The sequence below is a fragment of the Pinus tabuliformis genome, chromosome 3_1 (genome assembly GCF_031772625.1).
Source record: "Pinus tabuliformis cultivar Carrire ecotype Pingquan chromosome 3_1, CPIR1, whole genome shotgun sequence".
NCBI lineage: Eukaryota > Viridiplantae > Streptophyta > Pinopsida > Pinales > Pinaceae > Pinus > Pinus tabuliformis.
In genome coordinates, this window is record NC_142301.1 from 479,806,536 (window position 1) to 479,825,678 (window position 19,143).

The 19,143-nt window shown below is 37.9% G+C and overlaps 1 protein-coding gene across 1 annotated transcript; it reads right to left on the reverse strand.

The window, feature by feature from the left end:
• Positions 1–3,965: 3,965 nt before the first annotated feature.
• LOC149187874 (F-box/kelch-repeat protein At1g80440-like) lies at positions 3,966–19,021 on the reverse strand. The gene is made up of 2 exons (XM_089409807.1): positions 18,815–19,021; positions 3,966–5,036 (listed from the first exon to the last, which is right to left on the reverse strand). Exons 1-2 carry the CDS (start codon positions 19,019–19,021, stop codon positions 3,966–3,968), a joined length of 1,278 nt encoding a protein of 425 aa, XP_089265933.1.
• Positions 19,022–19,143: the final 122 nt, after the last annotated feature.

Here is a 19,143-nt window from a genome sequence, read left to right on the forward strand (position 1 = left end):
CATGCTCTGCAAGGGCAGAGGACTTAGCCCTCCCATGCTTTAAGTCTGTCGAGTGCTCACTAATCCTCTGACTAATAGAATGACCAGTCTCACAAATGTATGGGGTCCCACGAGGATAGGGAATGACATAGACACCTTTCATGTCTTTAGGCTTGACAGGATCTTTAACAAATTGCAGGGAGATACGGATGGTATTAAGTGGTATAAAGGTCGAGGGAACATTGTGCTTCCTAAGAATCCTGGCAATCCTATCAGTGGTCTCTTGGATGTAAGGGAGGTGAACCCCTAGGACCCAATCTTTAAGATATTTATGGACTGAAGGCACCTTCTGGGCCTTGAGGAAGGCCTTCTGACCCAGGTGTCTACTGTATATAATTAGTATAATATTATTTTTATGTACTACGTAGCAAAACCTATACATAAATATATGTTGATGCCATGAACTTTAGCTTCAAGTATCCACGAAATATTACCAAAAATATAACTTATCATACAATTATAACAATTATATCCACACCAATCCATTGATTTGACTAGGGTCATGCATGTTCAGTAATGTTCAGATCTCATGTTCCTTTTCATTTCCAACTTTATTTATGCACATGCATATACAATTTTCACACACAATTCTATTGATTCTCCTTCATACTATTTCTACTGAAATTGCAATTGCCTCAGACTTAACAAATATCAATATCATTATGTTGTCCAAAATCTAAACATATTCTTAAATCTCATATTCTCTACATATTTCTACATCTCATAATTTTATACAATTTAAGAACACCTATTTAATAAACAAAGGAATATACATTTAAAAGCAATAACTAGACCTACCAAATATCAACACTACTTCATTATATATAGCTGAAAAGAATGTTGTAATCTAGTAAATTAACAACATAAATTTCCAAAGTCTTTAACCATAGATCTACTTAATTTGATTGAGGTGAACAATTTACCACCCAACCTTGAACCCTCTCCAGAGGTTCCCCCCGAGCTGAGATTGCAACCTTATGAATCGAAAACCTCTTGTGATTCTAGGCTAGGCATTTTTATGCCTTAAATCCCTTAGCAGGTTTTCCTTAGCACTTTTCTCCCACGGTTCTTTATTTATCATTGCCCAATGTTTTCTCCACACTGAGTGATTTCATAGATTTTTTTCCCAATCTTCTTAAATCACATTAAAACCACCTCTAGGGAATTTTTAGGAGTGATTTAAGGGAAGTTTACTTTGTTCTATCCTTCAACCTTAGTTTACATATTCTGAGTAAGGATCTCATTAAATCAAGTTCATTCCCAAACAATTATCTTGTTTACAATTATTTTTCAATTTTTATTTGATACATAATGATGATGTTTTTCAATATAAGTTTTCTATGGTTTCCTAGCCATTGCTAAAAATAGTTCATTCTAAATAAGGAATATTTACATGAACATTTGTTGTTTTGATCACCAAAACTATTAGCTCCAATATTTCAAAGATCTTCCACACTTAAACGCAAATTTAGGTTGAATAGAACACAACCATGGTCACAATTCCCATCTACTTCATATGAATGAAAACCTCCTTCAGAGTGTGAAGAATTATGAGAATGATATAATATTACAAAATAATCAATCTAAATCCACCTATATATCTTTAACATAGCAATTGAATATCTTTCCCTATAAAATATTATATGGAATTTCTCTAAATTAAACATATTAATGGGATATATATTCCCAATAGTTTTCTTATTGAGAATTAAATGAAATTTTTAAAATTTATTTTAAAAGTAGTTTATATTTATATATATATAAACAATTTTTTAGATTTCGATTTAATGTTTTAATTCATGAATTCAAAGATCTAGCCTAACCAACTTAGATCCATCTCTACATCTCTAACATGTTAATTGAATATTTTTTCCTTATAATTTTTTATATCAAGAATTAGATGTTATTTTCTAAAATTTATTTTGAAAGAAATTTCTTTTTTAAATTTAATTATAAAATTTAGAAATTGGACATGTATGATATATGTCCTCATGCATGAGGGTTAACTAGGTTTGGATTTAATGTTTTAAATTCACGAATTCTCTGTTTTTTCAAATACCTTGTCAACTTAGATTTAATATCTTGAATTTATGAATTAGGATTAAAATGAGAAGCATTGTTATGAAATTTTAAAATATATATGGAATTTGAACTGAAACACAAGTGCACACAGGCACATATACACTTACACACACAAACACACACACACATATAACCAAGATAGATACATCTTAACTTTGGGTCTATCAAAGGAAGATATGGATCAAATCTCTAGAGGTGCAAACATTTCCTCAAGTTTTCAACTCAAAAAATACTTTTGCATGTTGAGAGAAGTTTTGCATTGAATTTTCTTTTGCAATTTGAGGGATTTGAGCACCGTTGGTGCTTGATACATCAAGATTTAAGATGGGTTAGGCTGGTTTATAAAGTAGTCATGGATGATAATCATAAGTAGACAAAATTAAATCATTAAAAAAACATGTCATCAAATAGCCTTAGACTTAATGAAATGTATGAACCTAAATATCATATTAGAAAAGATAATATGAAAACAAAAACCATGAAACCAATACTTAGTAACACCTCAAGATCATTTGTATCACAACAATTCAACTCAATGATTTTCACATTGACTATATTGTGTAGCACTTTGTTTCAATCAATTATTTGCTTTCACTATAACATTTCAAACACAAATTTTACTTCCTCAAAAACATGGAAAATTCAAATATAAATTTGAAATGACATTAAAATAAATTACATCTTTAATTTTTTGTTATTTATGTTCTTGCAATAATAGAAATGTAGAGAGGAGTACTCAGAAAGCATTGGACCATGTACATGGTAATTTCCTAAGCTTGTTATCTTGAATTCCACACAAATGGTTAAAATAACACATTCTCTTGTGTATTTTAGTGAATTTTCAAGGAACATTCATACATTTTAGTGAATTAATAGTGATAAAAACCAAGTTGGAACATTATGTTATATTGACCGGGTGTCCTCCAATGTACACAAGGTTAGGTTACCATAACAGTAAATGTTATTTAAATTATTGTCATCATAACATTTTTGGTTAATATTTCAATGTTTTCCATCAAATTCTTCTCCTAGGTTATCATATTATCCTTATTCTTAGTTTTATACCTAATCATTTAGACAAAATTTGGTCAATCCACCTAGTTTGTAACCTATGCAATGATTCTTTTTGAAAATGTTCTCCTTTAGAACATTTAGCGGATATTTTCTCCAACCTCCTTATTATATTAATATCCAGAAACATGTTTATTTTTGAAAGAAAATCATATTTTACAAAATATCTTTCGAAAAGAAGAGCATTCAATTAAGAAAACATATTTTCCTTATAATATTATTTGTAATAAAAAATATTACTCCTATGAAAAATAGGTTCACCCTCCATTCAAAATAATTGAAGTCTCCCACCGTCTTATCTTGAAAACATCCTCCTCATGGCTAGCTAATTAAGATCAACTTTAAGACTGGATTGAAGCACTACTCGTTATTACCAAGTTAAAACTGCACTGAAGCACAATTCGTTATTACCATAAACGTTAGATATCTCGACATATCTTCTATAATCATAATAAATTTTTCTGTTTTCTTGTTTGGAAATATTCTAATAACAATAGAAAAGTAATGGAAATGTTGGATGCTACCACGATCGGAAAGTAATGGAACTGGTGGAAGCTACCACATGGACATTGAAATCCATGGAAACTCACATATGTTTATCAACATCAATATTAGACAGAGGAACTAAGGTTATTAGGAAGTATCCTTGATTATGTAACATCAATATTTAGTTTAAAAGACATTCACAGAATACGATGCATCTTTATAAAAAGACAAATACAAAGATCCAAAAAAACCTCAATACAGTTAACAGGGAGGCTAGGAGACGACATTCAGATCTCCACGGTTGCAGCGGACACAGTTACCCAGGGAAATCTTTCGGGTATGCTGATCAGCTCGTTAGTGGACGGGTTCAACAGATAACAATCCTGACGACGAGAAAGTGTAGAGCGTTTAGACACAAAAATATGGCCGCGCCACTCTGCAGTACACGCAATACCACGAAATTGTGTAGGAAGAACTCTTTGAACAACCCAATCGTTTTCCTCAGGATTGTATTTCATCAACTCTGTTTCGGTGGACGCATACAAGTGTCCAGAAGCAACTATGCACGGCAACTTGTCCGATCGCTGGAAACTCCACACATTATCCACCCCTCTCCAGAGGCCTGTCTTTGTATCAAAAATTTCTGCATTCATTTCACGATTCCGGAATACAAAGAATTTATCTGCTAGAAAAACTCCATGACACACGCCTCCTTGTTGGGTCATTGGAGGAAGAATTTGCCATCTGTCTTCTTCCACATTATAGGCCTCTGCTGCGAATAACATAGTGTCACGATATATCCCTCCGGCAACATAGATAACCCCGGCAGTGGAAGATACGGAGCAGGCGAAGCCGTACCTTTTGGTGGGCATGTCGGTTCCTCTGCGCCATTTGGCAGACGCGAAGTCAAAAATATAAACCGCCGTCATGCTGTTCGATATTTCTGGATTATATCCACCGATGACAACTAGTTTCCCATTAACGCAAACGCAGGCACAGGACAATGGAATAATTCCCCTAGGGAAATCGGGATTCTGGCGTAGCATTTCCCAGGTACGCGTGACAGGGTCTAACACTACTATTCCGCTGCTAACCGGATCTCGATGTCTAGAAAGCTTAATCATACATATCAACTGCTCCCCTTTTCCAGTGGTCATTCGGTCCTCGTAGAACTTGGCCTCGCTCACTATGTCTCTCCATTTTCTGCATACAAGTTTGAGCTGAGAGTGCCATTTGTACGGCACTCTAAGCAGACAGTTACGAGCGATATCATCTGGAAGATTAGGAATGATCTCCTCCTCTTGTCGGAGTCGCAGTGCTAGCCTCTTTGATCTACGCAGCATGTTGTTCACTTTGATCTGAAATAAAAGAAATTAAACGAAAGCTCAAACCTAAAAATCACCACTAACAAAAATCTGATATTAACATAATACTTCATTTAAACAATGCCAATGCCAATAGGCATCAATCCATGATAAGCATCTGTGATATCCCCAAAATTTGTAACTATTTATGTCACTGCACATCTATTTATTTTTTGAGTTACAAAAACTATTTTGGGAATTTAAATTCTTTTGTTAAAGTTAAACAACAGTTATCAGTAAATATTATTTTACTTACTAAATTAGTTAGAAAGACCTATTTATTTTTTGAGTTACAAAAACTATTTTGGGAATTTAAATTCTTTTGTTAAAGTTAAACAACAGTTATCAGTAAATATTATTTTACTTACTAAATTAGTTAGAAAGACAGTTACTTGTCCCTCACTGAATTCTTAAGGATTTATTCAAAAAGATCAAGATGATAAGCGTATCTGAGATCTGGAATTTAGAAAGGAGAGGAAGGAGGAAAAATCTATGCTGATAGGTCAAACAAACCTTCATGTGATATGGCAATAGTCTCAAGGTTGGGAGGCAAAACATACTAAATTAGTTAGAAAGACAGTTACTTGTCCCTCAGGATTTATTCAAAAAGATCAAGATGATAAGCGTATCTGAGATCTGGAATTTAGAAAGGAGAGGAAGGAGGAAAAATCTATGCTAATAGGTCAAACAAACCTTCATGTGATGCGGCAATAGTCTCAAGGTTGGGAGGCAAAACATCGAATAGCAAGGTCTAGCAGAACCTAATCTCCCAAATAGTGAACTACAAATAAGTAAAAGATCCTTACAATAATTTAAGTAGGAAATCTAAGGCCTTTTGCTACGACTTTATATGAAATAAACAAAGAAATGTTTAATAGAACTTATGCCAAATATAATTCATTATACGTAGGCAAATAATATTATTCATAATTATAACTATATAATCTGATTTTTCATTAAGACCCTAATGCTATCATAAAGCTAAGTGGGTGGGAGATTTAGACTCTAATGTTCAATATAACAGATTAAATATTTCCATTATGTGAAATAGAGAGAAATAACTAAAAGAAATTCGAACCCGAATTTAATAACGAAAGTAACCACTTTCAGTGAATTTTATAATTAGTACACCATTTTTTGCTAACCAAAGAAAGATTAATAAGAGCGACCAAAACTTAGTGTACCAGGAGCCTCTACCTATTTTTTCACAAGAATTCAAAACAACTAAATATATATTAATGGACTGAAAATAAAAAACTATGTCGATGGGTCCAGAGCCCCTACCTGACTTCACACAAGTTTTATACAAAACTACCTACTCAAGCTCAGAAACAAACGCAGCAAAGAATTGCTATCAACATTTGAAAACTCTCTTTCTTGCCAACAAAACTCTTATATATATAAACCATCCGAAAGATAGAGAGGAAACTAAAGATGAAGAAAGAAAATCACGCGATTGCAAAACCATATATTGTCTTAGTCTCATAGCTTAGAATGCAGAGTATACTCAGTTCGGATACGGGTCAGGGAGATAATCCCCATGCCCTTAAAACAATATACAAACTTCACCTTAGAAAAACCTGATGATACTTTTAAAAACAAATTACTAGAGATAGTAAAGGTATCTAGCAGAGAAACCCTCGAAATTTCTAAAACTCACGGCTATCCCAGCCTTTAGAGGTTAAGCTAAGAAAAACACAGATACCCGGTGCATTTGTCCATATTATTGTTTCGTGCCCAATATGAGGAGCTAACCTAAGAAAAACACAGATACCCGGTGCATTTGTCCATATTATTGTTTCGTGCCCAATATGAGGAGCTGAACTCAGCGTTTTCCCCAAAACTCGGGCTCCATTCATGCCACCTTTCCACATGAAAGGAAAATTAATAGAAGTTACAAAATCTATGCATGAAACCATGTTACATTCAAAAGAAGGAAAACGAAGACTTTTTTTTTTTTTTTTAAACTATCCTTACCCATAAATCGAGTCGAGTGTAGAAACACTTATCCCTTTAGAGCACGGGCAAGGAAGGAACATTTTTCCCCTTCCTAGGAGAATGAACCAGAGCCGAATAAAGATTTTTATAGATTTTCTTGCACATCGACAAACTATTCCTCCAAATTTTTAGGATTGTTGTAACACTACAGAACAACAGTAATAATTTTTTTTTTAAGCAATAATAGAACTTAGCAATAAGAATTCAAATGCAAATAATCGATTGTTTTAATTCATTTACATATCATAGGAACTATATTATTTATTGATAAGTTACATTTATATTGAACATAGCACATAACATTAATAATCTAATTCTGTTTCATTCTGGAGAACCAACATTCAGCTTGCAATGATAATACACACTTTACGGTACAATGGATAGAATATAAAATGGTCGTTCGTACTATGGAAATGAATGGCCATTTAGTAATTTCTTATTTGAGTTAATGCTATTCGCCTAAATATCTGGCCTGGAAAGGAGCGTTGCCGAGAATCGCTTGGGCAACTCGCGCTTGACAAGCTGGTCTTTACCCACACCGTCCATCTAGCACGATGAACGATCGACCTATCGACACCATCTGATACAATGTGATCAGGACTCCAGGAGTTAATGCTTCTGATACATATCTCAAAAAATACCATACGATGGCTACTTCCCAGGTTTCTATGCCCATTCCTATGGTGGAGATGAGACCATCCAGATCGACGGTCGAAGTCGATCCAGGTGTGGGTGCTATGACTTGAAATCTTTTCAGTACGTTTGGAAATTCTTAGTAGTTCATTGTTAGTGTAACTTCTGTCGTCCACAGGTCTCTGGCGCTTTTTCATTTTCTCACATGAAACCTCTCCAACATGCGGTCCATGGTGTAAAATGAACTCTGCCTCCCGTCGTCGGTCATGGTAAACCAGTGCTCCCTCACCCTGGTGAATGTCACCCTTTTTTTACAGTTTGTTTTCTTTTTTTCTTATTTTTTTTTCACAGATCTAATTCTTATTCCATTTTCTTTGAATGACCCCTTTGTCTCAGGTGCGGAGTCTCAGTGTTGTGGCCAGTGGTTGATGGAGGACCTGTTCTGTCTTCCTTACTCACTCCATGTTCCAAGTAAGAGACGTTTACTCCCGTGGTTTAAAAATTTAGGAAAAGACACTGGGTAACGGACTGAGCCGTTGTCCTTCTTGGCAGGCTATCTGAGTTGTGCTTGAGCATGGGAGTCTATCACTGTTCCGTGGGTTTTCCTTCAATGTGGAAAATTAACGGCTTCCCCAGCTCTGTTACTTTGTAAATTATTTGGGTTCTGCGCCAAGCAGATCAGGCGGAAACCCTAGTTGGGTTGCGCTTAATACATGTCCATTACTATATAATTTGTTTCAGAGCCAAGGGTTACACCCTATGGCGAATAATTGTATAAAGCTTCAATTATTACTGTTAATTGAACTTTGGCTGGATAATGAATTGTGTGCTTCGCCATAGAATCGTTTTATGATTCAATATATTTATAAAGATTGATGGTTTACCATGGACAGATTCTCACCTGAGTTTGAAGTTTTCATTATTTGTTGTGTACACTGGATATGCTTATCTCTTCAGAGGATTTTCTTGTAAATTTAAATTAAAAGAAAAATATCTCTTTGTTTTTGTTTACTATTATTATTTCTTGTTTGAAGAATATGGGTTGCCGATTTCGACTTCGGAAGCCCTCGCTGACTACCCGATCATATTCACATAGGTTACAACCGTTTTCTTTTTTTACAGGCTCGTTCCTTGATTTTTGGAATGCCTGTTATTGTTAAATTATGTTTATGATGTGGGCGCTAACCTTCCTTTGTTTTTCAAGTACTGGAATGTTTTTCGTTACCATATTATTCATTCTTAAACTACATTGTTAAGATGGAGATCCTGTGATCTTCGATTGGTTGTTTAGTCTAGAGAGTTCACGCAGTGACTCATTTTTTGACCTGTTACAGTTTTCTTTATTTTCTTTAGTAGCGTTCTTGGAATCTTTGTATGCAAATATATATATTGTTTCAATTTAACTACATTGGCTGAAATAAATATACACAGTATTTTGTTTTCCATTTAACTGTCACTTATGCTACAGGAATTGTTCCAGTATGGAAATCTATGATCTTTAATTAAATCTAGTTTAATCTTTTCTTTCTTCTGTCAGTCGCACAGAAATTCGTTCTTAAATGTCATCAATGTGTTTACATTTTCCATCTCTACCATTGACTGCATAATTACAGAGATTCTTCCAGTGCCATACACAGTTCTAGGCCTATCATGGACCCTAATTAATTTCACAGTATACATAAACCCTTAATAACTATTAAGTTTCTCAGTTAATCCATACCTGAAGAGAGGAAAACCTCTCTATTGCACTTGTCAACCTCCCGACCTTAGGAAGATCCTCCTCGATCTTCCACCCCCAAGCACTTCTGCAGATCTTCACTGTTTGCAAACTCTCTGGCTATACCAGAGTCACGCTATCTGGTCCTTACCAGACGTAGCGGTTCAGGAAGATTCCGCCTTCCAGACACATGCCATCTGATATTTACTAGAAATAGCATTTTTTCCCAAAAGAGCAACTCTCTTTTATTTTTCCTCTACTATCTGGTCTCTACCAGACTTAGCATAACTTTTCCCCCTTTTCCTATGGGGTCTCAACCTTCTCATGAAGGTAGTTAGGTTTTCTTTTTCCAACCACCTCAGTAGCTACTAACAACAATTAATCAACATAATTAATTAAACAGTAGTAGCAATAATTAATCAACATAATTATTTAAGAGTAGTAGCAACATAGTTATTTTAATTTCACCAAACATAACCTTAGTCAACAGTTAAATTTTACTGCCTTACTTAAAACATTATCAATTTACTAGGGGCGTTACATCTCCCACTCCTGAGGTTCAACATCGTCCCGATGTTGTTCACCCAGAAACAATTCAGGATAGGCTTCTTTCATGCTCTGCTCATCTTCCCAGGTGGCCTCATCTGGCTCAAAGTGCTGCCATTGCACTTTAACATGGGTGATGACTCTTTTCTGCGGCTTGACCCTTCTCCGATCTAGTATGTTCACTGGCTCGACTAGGAATTATCCTTCCAGTTCCACCTGAAACACACAATATTCAGATTAGCAGTTTCTTAACAATCCATCTTTGGTTTATGTTTGTCTTACAACATCTTCTTACCTGAATGTCCTGCCAACTTATTATGTGTCTAGGGTCATAAACGTATTTCTTTAAAACGGACACGTGGAAGACATTATGGACCCGGATGTGGCTAGGTAGGGCTAGATGATAAGCTACCGGCCCCACTCGTGCTGAAATCTGGAAGGGCCCAAAAAAGCGAGGTGCCAATTTGGCACAACCATTCCATTGTAGAGTACTTCTCCTTGCCCAAATTCTGACATATACATGTTCACCCACTTGGTACTCCCTAAAGGTCCTTTTCCGATCTGCAAAACGTTTTTGTCTGCCCTAAGCTACTTTTAAATTAGCCCGCACTCTCTTAACCATTGCTTCCATCTCTTTTAACATTTCAGGACCCAGCATGAGTTTGTCTTGTGGTCCACCCCAGCTAGATGGCGTGCGACATTTTCAGTCGTAAAGTACTTCGAATGGGCTCATCTGCAAGGATGCATGATATCCATTGTTATAGGCAAACTCCACAAGATGTAAATACTCTTCCCATCGAGTGGGTTGTTGCATCACATATGACCTCAGCATGTCCTCCACCACTTGATTCACCTGCTCAGTCTGTCCGTCAGTCTGCATATGATATGCTGTGCTAAAATTCAATTTAGTTCCCAGACCTTCAAACAAGGTCTTCCAAAAGGCTTATGTGAATTTAACATCGCGATCAGATATTATAGTTTCTGGTAGCCCATGGAGCTTAAATATGTTCTGCATAATAACATTTGCAATTTTTGCTGCACGATACATAGATTGAACTGGTATGAAGTGGGCTGACTTACTAAGTTTGTCCACTACAACCATAATAGAGTCATTATTCCTCTTGGACTTCGGTAACCCTATAATAAAGTCCATGGTGATAATCTCCCACTTCCATTCTGGTATAGGTAATGGTTGTAGCAAACCCATAGGGTGTTGATGTTCAGCCTTAACCTGTTGACATTCTATGCATCGTGCCAGATATTCTATTACATATCTTTTCATGCCTGGCTAGTGATACTCCCTCCGAAGTGAAGTGATTAACTTTTGATAACCCGGGTGTCCCGCATAAGGACTTTTATGATATTCATCCATAATCTTTTCCTTAATATCGCCCTGATTGGACACATATATCCTTTTCTTGTAGCATAAAATGCCTGCTGCATCCAATTCATAACGTTGTTGCATTATGTGGATGTTTAAGTTCTGCACTCGTTGTTTCTTTTGCTTGTAGATTTGATCTTGTTCAGCAGCCTTTTTAATTTCTTTGCTAAGGGTAGACCGTCCTTCACTAAGGCCAATTTCATAGAGACAATGCACCTTTCGGCTTACAGCATACGCCACCCGGTTTTATTTTCCTTTTAGCTGTCTGATTTCAAAATCAAAACCGCCCAAAAATCCCACCCAGCTAGCTTGCCTAGCGTTTAAAGTTGGTTGACTAAAGTAGCTAGTTAAGTTATGGTGATCTGTCATCAATAAAAATTTTCTTCCCACCAAATAATGGCGCCACATTTTTAGTGCATGTACTACAACAGTTAGTTCCAGATCATAGGCAGAGTACTTCTGCTCATGTTCTTTCAATTTTCTGGATTCGTACGCGATCACTTTCCCTTCTTGCATCAACACCCCACCTACACCCTCTTTACTTGCATCTGTCCAGACTACGTAATCTTTTTTCGGGTCTGAAATAATCAGCACAGGTGCAGCGGTGAGCAAATATTTGAGTTGTTCAAAGCTCCGTTGACACTCCATTGTCCACTTAAATATTTTTCTTTTCTTCTGCAAGGAGGTGATAGGGTATGCAACCCTGGAAAAGCCTTCCACGAACCGCCTATAATATCCAGCCAACCCCATGAAAGATCTGATATCTGCCACGTCCTTTGGTGTTGGCCATTCCATTATGGTTTTAATCTTTTCAAGGTCCACAACAATGCCTTCCTTGGTGATGATATGCCCCAAATACTAGATCTGCTCTTTATAAAAGTCGCATTTGCTAAATTTACCATATATGTGATGTTCCCATAGTGTCTGTAACACGAGTCTGAGGTTGTTGGGTTGTGTTATATTCTTTCCACTTAGTTAATAGGGGGTTTGAAGGGCACCCGTAACCCCACTTTATGGGGTCCGCAGCAGCGCCCCGGAAAATTTTGGTTTTGGACCATATGTTAGGTTAGGCGGACCCACCTATGGTTTTGTGCATGACTTTCGCACATGTTTTTTGGACGCGATGGTTTTCGGTCCATGGTATTGGATGCTTCGGCATGTATAAATATGTATTGTAACATTGAAAGGAATATAATGAAAAATCAAGCTGGTAGTCCCGGTTTTGGGATCTAGAGAAAAATCTTTGTGCATATGTGTTTTATGGGTTATGCTCTCGCATTGTTTATTTTCTTTGTTTAAGAATTCGTATGCAGGTAATTTTTGTACAGGGTTAAAACCTACATTTGGTATCGGAGTTGTTTTGGCTTCAAGGGGACACCTTTGTTGCTGAGGGGTTTCGCTCGGGCCTGTGGTAGACCTGTTCAGTGGGAGATCTGCGAGATCGATTCTGGTGGTGAAAGAAGATGGCGAGCAGTGGAAAGATAGAGATTGAGAAGTTCAATGGTCAGAATTTAGAGTTGTGGAAACTCAAGACAGAGGATCTGTTGGTGGATAAAGATCAGTGGATCGCGGTAGATCGATGTACTAAACCATCAGGAGTGACCGATGAAGAATGGAAGAAGTTGGATCGAAAGGCAAAGAGCACAATACGATTGTGTGTCTCGGATTCAGTATTGCTGAATGTATTAGGGGAAGATACGGCAAAGGCTTTGTGGGTCAAGTTAGGGACTTTGTACCAATCTATGTCTCTGGTGAATAAACTGTTCCTGCGGAAAAAGTTGTATAACCTGAGGATGAAAGATGGAGACTCAATGACAGAGCATCTGAATGCATTTAATACTATGGTAACTTAGTTATTATCTATTGATATTAAAATTTCAGATGAAGATAAGTGCATCAGTCTTTTGTGTTCTCTACCAGATTCGAGGGATAGTCTGGTTATTGCAATAGGTAGAAATGCAACTGCTTTGCAGTTTGATGAAATAGTCTCAGCCTTGCTGACAGAGGATATGAGATGGAAAAATATGGACAACTAGAATGGTGATGCCTTGTCTGTACGAGGACGGTCCGAGAACAGAAACAAAAATAAGTCATCGAGTGGGAGATCTAAATTTGGAGGGAGATCTAAATCTCCAGGAAAACCTACAAAGGTGGTGTGCTAGAAATGCAAAAAGGAAGGGCACTTCAGAATGGATTGTAAATCTAAATCTCCTAATAAAGGAAAGGGATCTGATGATTCTCCTTCTACAGAGGCGAAAACCACCTCAGATGAAGGTGGGGATGTGTACTTGGTTTCTTCAAGTACACATGTAGATCATGAGGCATGGTTGATTGACTCAAGTGCATCCTTTCACTTCACTCCCCATAGAGAGTGGTTCTGCGAGTATGAGAAATACGATGGTGGTGATGTCTTCTTAGGAGATGATAGGAAGGCCAGAATCATTGGTCGGGGAAAAGTAAAGTTGAAGTTGCAAGGTGGAAGGGTTAGAACACTTTCGGGTGTTCTACATATTCCTGCATTGGCCAGAAATCTGATTTCTGTAAGCAAGTTGGATGATACAGGCGTAAAGACGGTGTTCGAGAAAGATACTTGCAAGATGGTTCGAGGAGCACTGATATTAATGCGGGGAGTTCGGATTGGAACTCTGTACAAGCTACAAGGTAGCACTGTTGTTGATGGGTGCAATAGTTCTATGGTTCCTAAGAATGGAGTAGAGAATCTAGTGGTCTCTCGAGAGAAGACCATGTTATGGCATCAAAGGCTTGGACATATTGGAGAGAAGGGCCTTCGAATACTTCATGGTAAAGGTATGGTAGAAGGTATGAATAATAGCTCTCTGGATTTTGATTTCTGTGAAAATTATGTATATGGGAAGCGAAATCGGGTGAGTTTCCCCTCTGGTGGTAAGAGGACGAAATAGATATTAGAGCTTGTGCACAGTGATGTGTTTGGACCTGTGAAGGTTCCATCACTGGGTAAGTCTATGTACTATGTATCATTTATATATGACTTCTCAAGGAATACATGGATATATTTCCTTAAGAAGAAATCTGAAGTCTTTGACAGGTTTAATGAATTTAAGGCTCTGGTGGAAAATCAGACAGAGAAGAAGATAAAGGTGTTGAGGACAGATAATGGTGGAGAATTTTGCAGCAAGGAATTTGAAGAATTCTGTAAGAAGTGTGGTATAGCACGACAGAAGACTACTCCATATACACCTCCAGAAAATGGAGTCGCAGAAAGAATGAACAAGACGTTGATGAAAAGGGCAAGAAGCATGCTCAATGGTGTTGGGTTAGGACAGGAATTCTGGGCAGAGGTGGTGGATACTGCATGTTACCTGGTCAACAAGTCACCTTCATCAGCGTTGGAGGATAAGACTCCACAAGAAGTATGGACTGGTAAGAAACCCTATCTTTCACATCTTAGGGTATTTCGATGTGATGCATATGTACATGTTCCAAAGGAGAAACGAACCAAGTTGGATAGTAAATCTGAAAAGTGCATCTTTATTGGGTATAAGGATGGTTTAAAGGGTTATAAGCTTTGGAACCCGGTCACACGGAAGGTTGTGTACAACTGAGATGTGGTGTTTAGAGAGGTAAAAGATGTTATTCAACATGAAGTCCAACCAAAGGAACCTGAGAAGATAGAGTTTGAGCCAAGGGAGGAAAAATCAGACTCTACAGCAGAGGAGGAATCAGAAGATGAAGAGCCACAAACTCCGGCTGTGAGAAGATCAGTTCGAGAAAGAAGGCAACCAGAAAGGTATAGTCCATCTGCTTTTGCTTTGTCTGTTACTGATGATGATCCCAGAACTGTGAAGGAAGCAGTGGATTCATAGGATGGAAAAGTCTGGAAAGAGGCCATGGTTGATGAAATGGCATCTTTGCACAAAAATGAGGCTTGGGATCTCGTAGAGTTGCCGGCTGGAAGGAAACCCATTGGCACCAAATGGGTGTTCAAGAAAAAGACAAATGCAGAAGGAAAGGTGGAGAAATACAAAGCTCGGTTGGTAGCAAAAGGTTATTCCCAGGTGTCGGGAATAGATTTTGGTGATATTTTTTCTCCTATTGCCAAGGTAACTTCTATTAGATTACTTTTATCTGTTGCTGCTGCTTTTGATTTTGAGGTAGAACAGATGGATGTGAAGACAACATTTCTTCATGGAGATTTGGAAGAGGAAATCTACATGAAGCAACTTGAAGGCTTTGTGGTGAAGGGTAAGAAAGAACTGGTATGCAAGTTAAAGAAGTCTCTGTATGGGTTAAAACAGTCACCAAGTATGTGGTATTAGAATTTTGATACATTTATACGGGGACTTGGCTTCACCAGAAGCAAAGCAGATCATTGTGTGTATTTTAAATTAATTGGTGACCGTGTTATTTATCTGGTCTTGTATGTGGATGATATGTTGCTGGTTGGAAATGAGAAAGAAATTATCCAGGATTTGAAGACCCAATTGTCCTCCAAATTTGACATGAAAGATCTTGGTGCTGCAAACTATATTTTGGCCATGGAAATGAAAAGAGATCGGTCAAAGAGGAAGCTATTGTTAAACCAAAGGAAGTATGTCGAGACAATAATGCAGAGGTTTAATATGCAGGATAGTAAACCGGTGAAGGTTCCTATTCCTGTAGGTGTGAGGTTATCTGCTGAACAGTGTCCCGAGACACAAGAAGAGGAAGAGGACATGTCTCGTGTTCCATATGGAAGTGCAGTGGGTAGCCTGATGTATGCAACGGTCTGTACTAGACCAGGCATTACACATACAGTGGGAGTATTGAGCAGGTTTATGTCAAAACTTGGGAAGGAGCACTGGATAGCAGTGAAGTGGGTTTCAGGTATTTGCGTGGCACTAGTGATTATGGTTTGTGCTACCAAGGAAGACCAGGATTGGACAGAGTGTTGGATATTCATGGCTTTGTTGATGCTGACTGGGCTGGAGATCTGGATCAGAGAAGATCTACAAGTGGGTATGTGTTTAACCTATTTGGAGGTGCAGTCAATTGGATGAGTAAGAAAAAATCTGTAATGGCACTATCAACTACAGAGGCAGAATACATGGCAGCCACTCATGCAAGCAAGGAAGCAGTTTGGTTGCAGAGATTGTGTTCAAGTATGGGGTTAGTACAGGGAGCTATAAGAATAGACTGTGACAGCCAAAGTGCAATTTTCTTGGCAAAGAACCCTGCTTATCATTCAAAGACAAAGCACATTGATGTTCAGTATCACTTTGTGAGGGATATGATAGAAGACGGAAAGGTGTTGCTGGTAAAGGTGGACACTTTGAAGAATACTGCAGATGCATTGACAAAATCTGTGAGCTTTGAGAAGTTCCCTTGGTGTAGAGAAGCAATGGGAATATCAGGGATGAAAAAATGACTAAGCTCTCTTGTGGCCCCCTGTGGAAAGGAAACAACAAGTGGGAGATTGTTGGGTTGTGTTATATTCTTTCCACGTAGTTAATAAGGGGTTTGAAGGGCACCCGTAACCCCACTTTAAGGGGTCCGGGGCAGCGCCCCAAAAAAATTTGGTTTTGCACCATATGTTAGGTTGGGCGGACCCACATATGGTTTTGTGCATGATTTTCGCACATGATTTTCGCACATGTTTTTTGGGCGCCGTGGTTTTCGGTGCATGGTATTGGATGGGATGGTTTCCAGTCCATGGTATTGGATGCTTCGGCATGTATAAATATGTATTGTAACATTGAAAGGAATATAATGAAAAATCAAGCTGGTAGTCCCGGTTTTGGGATCCAGGGAAAAATCTCTGTGCATATGTGTTTTATGGGTTATGCTCTCGCATTGTTTATTTTCTTTGTTTAAGAATTCGTATGCAGGTAATTTTTGTACAGGGTTAAAACCTACAGAGGTTCTCCTCATGCTCTTTAATATTCTGGGAGTATATAAGTATATCATCAATAAAAATTAATACGAATTTGTCCAAGTACTGATGAAATACACTATTCATCAGCCACATAAATGTCGCAGGTGCATTGGTCAACCCGAAAGGTAGTACCACAAACTCATAATGCCCATAACGGGTTCGAAAGGCTGTTTTGGCTATGTCCTCCTCCTTAATTCTGATTTGATGATAACCAGACCTCAAATCGATCTTTGAAAATATTGTTGCCCCTTTCACTTGATCAAACAGTTCATCGATGCGGGGTAGTGGATATTTATTTTTAACTGTCAATTTGTTCAACTGTCTATAATCTATGCAAATACGAAGGGTTCCATCCTTTTTCCTAACAAATAGTACAGGGGCTCCCCAAGGGGATACGTTGGGACGGATATACTTCTTGTCCAACAGCTCTTGCAGCTGCATTTTTAATTCTGTTAATTCTGGCACACTCATCCGGTATGGTGTTCGTGACACTGGGGCTGCACCGGGTATCAATTTTATGGTAAAATCTAAATCTCTTTTGGGTGGTAGCCTTGGTACTTCTTTAGGAAATACATCTGTAAATTCTCGCACTACTGGTATGCTTCCCATAGCAGCAATTTTATCTTTAGATTTGGCATAACCTACTTGAACTGCATATATTTGACATTTTTTCCTAATTCTTTTAGCTAGTTGTGAGGCAGCAATTGGCCGGATCTTCACTGGTTTCAGGATACCCTGAATTTCCTGTTCATTTCCGAGTTCGTCCCGATAAGAAATTATTTTTGTCTTGCAGTTTATTATAGACCACCGCCTTTCCAGCCAATCCATCCTAATCACCACATCACACGAACCGAGAGGGAGTACATTCAATTTTGTCATCACTATCTGACCGGCTATCCTCAATGGGTAGTTGCTGACCTTAGCCAGCACTCGTCTTTTTGCCCCAGTTGCAAGCTGTACTAACCATGGATTATTAAACTTAATGGATTGCAAATTACAATTTTCCACAACTTTGGGACTAACATAGCTTAATGTAGCTCCTGGGTCTACTAAAATGGAAACAGTTCCATCAAAAATCTTACCTAAAAATTCTACCATCGTTGGTTGGTAATCATCTTGACGGTCCTTGAGGGCAGCATTTATTCTGGGTATGGACCGAGCCACATCTCCCAATGTGGAGGCTTCATAAACCTGGGACACCTGATCACTTTCCTTTCGGTGAGGGCAGTTTTTAATATAGTGTGGCCCGCCACAACCCCAACACTGCGCTGGTGGCCTAGCTGATCCCTCATTATCAACTCTACCCAGCTGCTCACTGTATTTAGATTCACTAGGTGGTTTTAATCTAAGCTAATTTCTGGACTAGTTTCTATTGCTGTCCCCTTTGGGAATCCCTTATTGAAATTGCTGCGAGCTCCCTTAACTCCCATAGTTATTCTGTTGCATTTTCTATCTGCCCAGTGCTTCCTAGAATTTTTTCCTTTTTGTTTATTCTGCTGATAACATATTCTAGCTTTCTGTATCGCTTCGTCCATGGTCTTCAGATTATCAAATTCGATCCTTTCCCGCATTTTCTCGGGTAGATTGCTAATGAACCGCTACACCTTTTTCTTTTCTTCCCGAATATACGGTACATAGCGAAGTAGAGATGTAAATTTAGTAATGAATTCATCCATGGTCTGCTGCCCAAGCCGCAGACCATGAAATTCCCGTGCTTTTTCATCGTAGAAGCGTTCAGTCAAGTATTTCTGCTTGAAGTATCTTTGAAAAGTTTCCCAAGTTACATCTTGCTCACTCACCCCCCACACCATCTTGACTTCCTCCCACCATAATGTAGCCTTAGCCTGCGGCTGGAAAATAGCCAGTCATACCTTAAGATGGTGATCATACTTAGAGACTTGGAAATATTTGTTCATGTTGATTAGCCAAGCTT

Bases quoted from the DNA above. Each gene is read 5' to 3' on its own strand.
- LOC149187874 (XM_089409807.1), bottom strand. From the start codon at position 19,021: ATGGTGTGGGGGGTGAGTGAGCAAGATGTAACTTGGGAAACTTTTCAA. The intron at 5,037-18,814 runs GTGTAGCGGTTC...CTTTTATTTCAG, and splicing joins TTCGGGAAGAAAAGAAAAAG to ATCAAAGTGAACAACATGCT.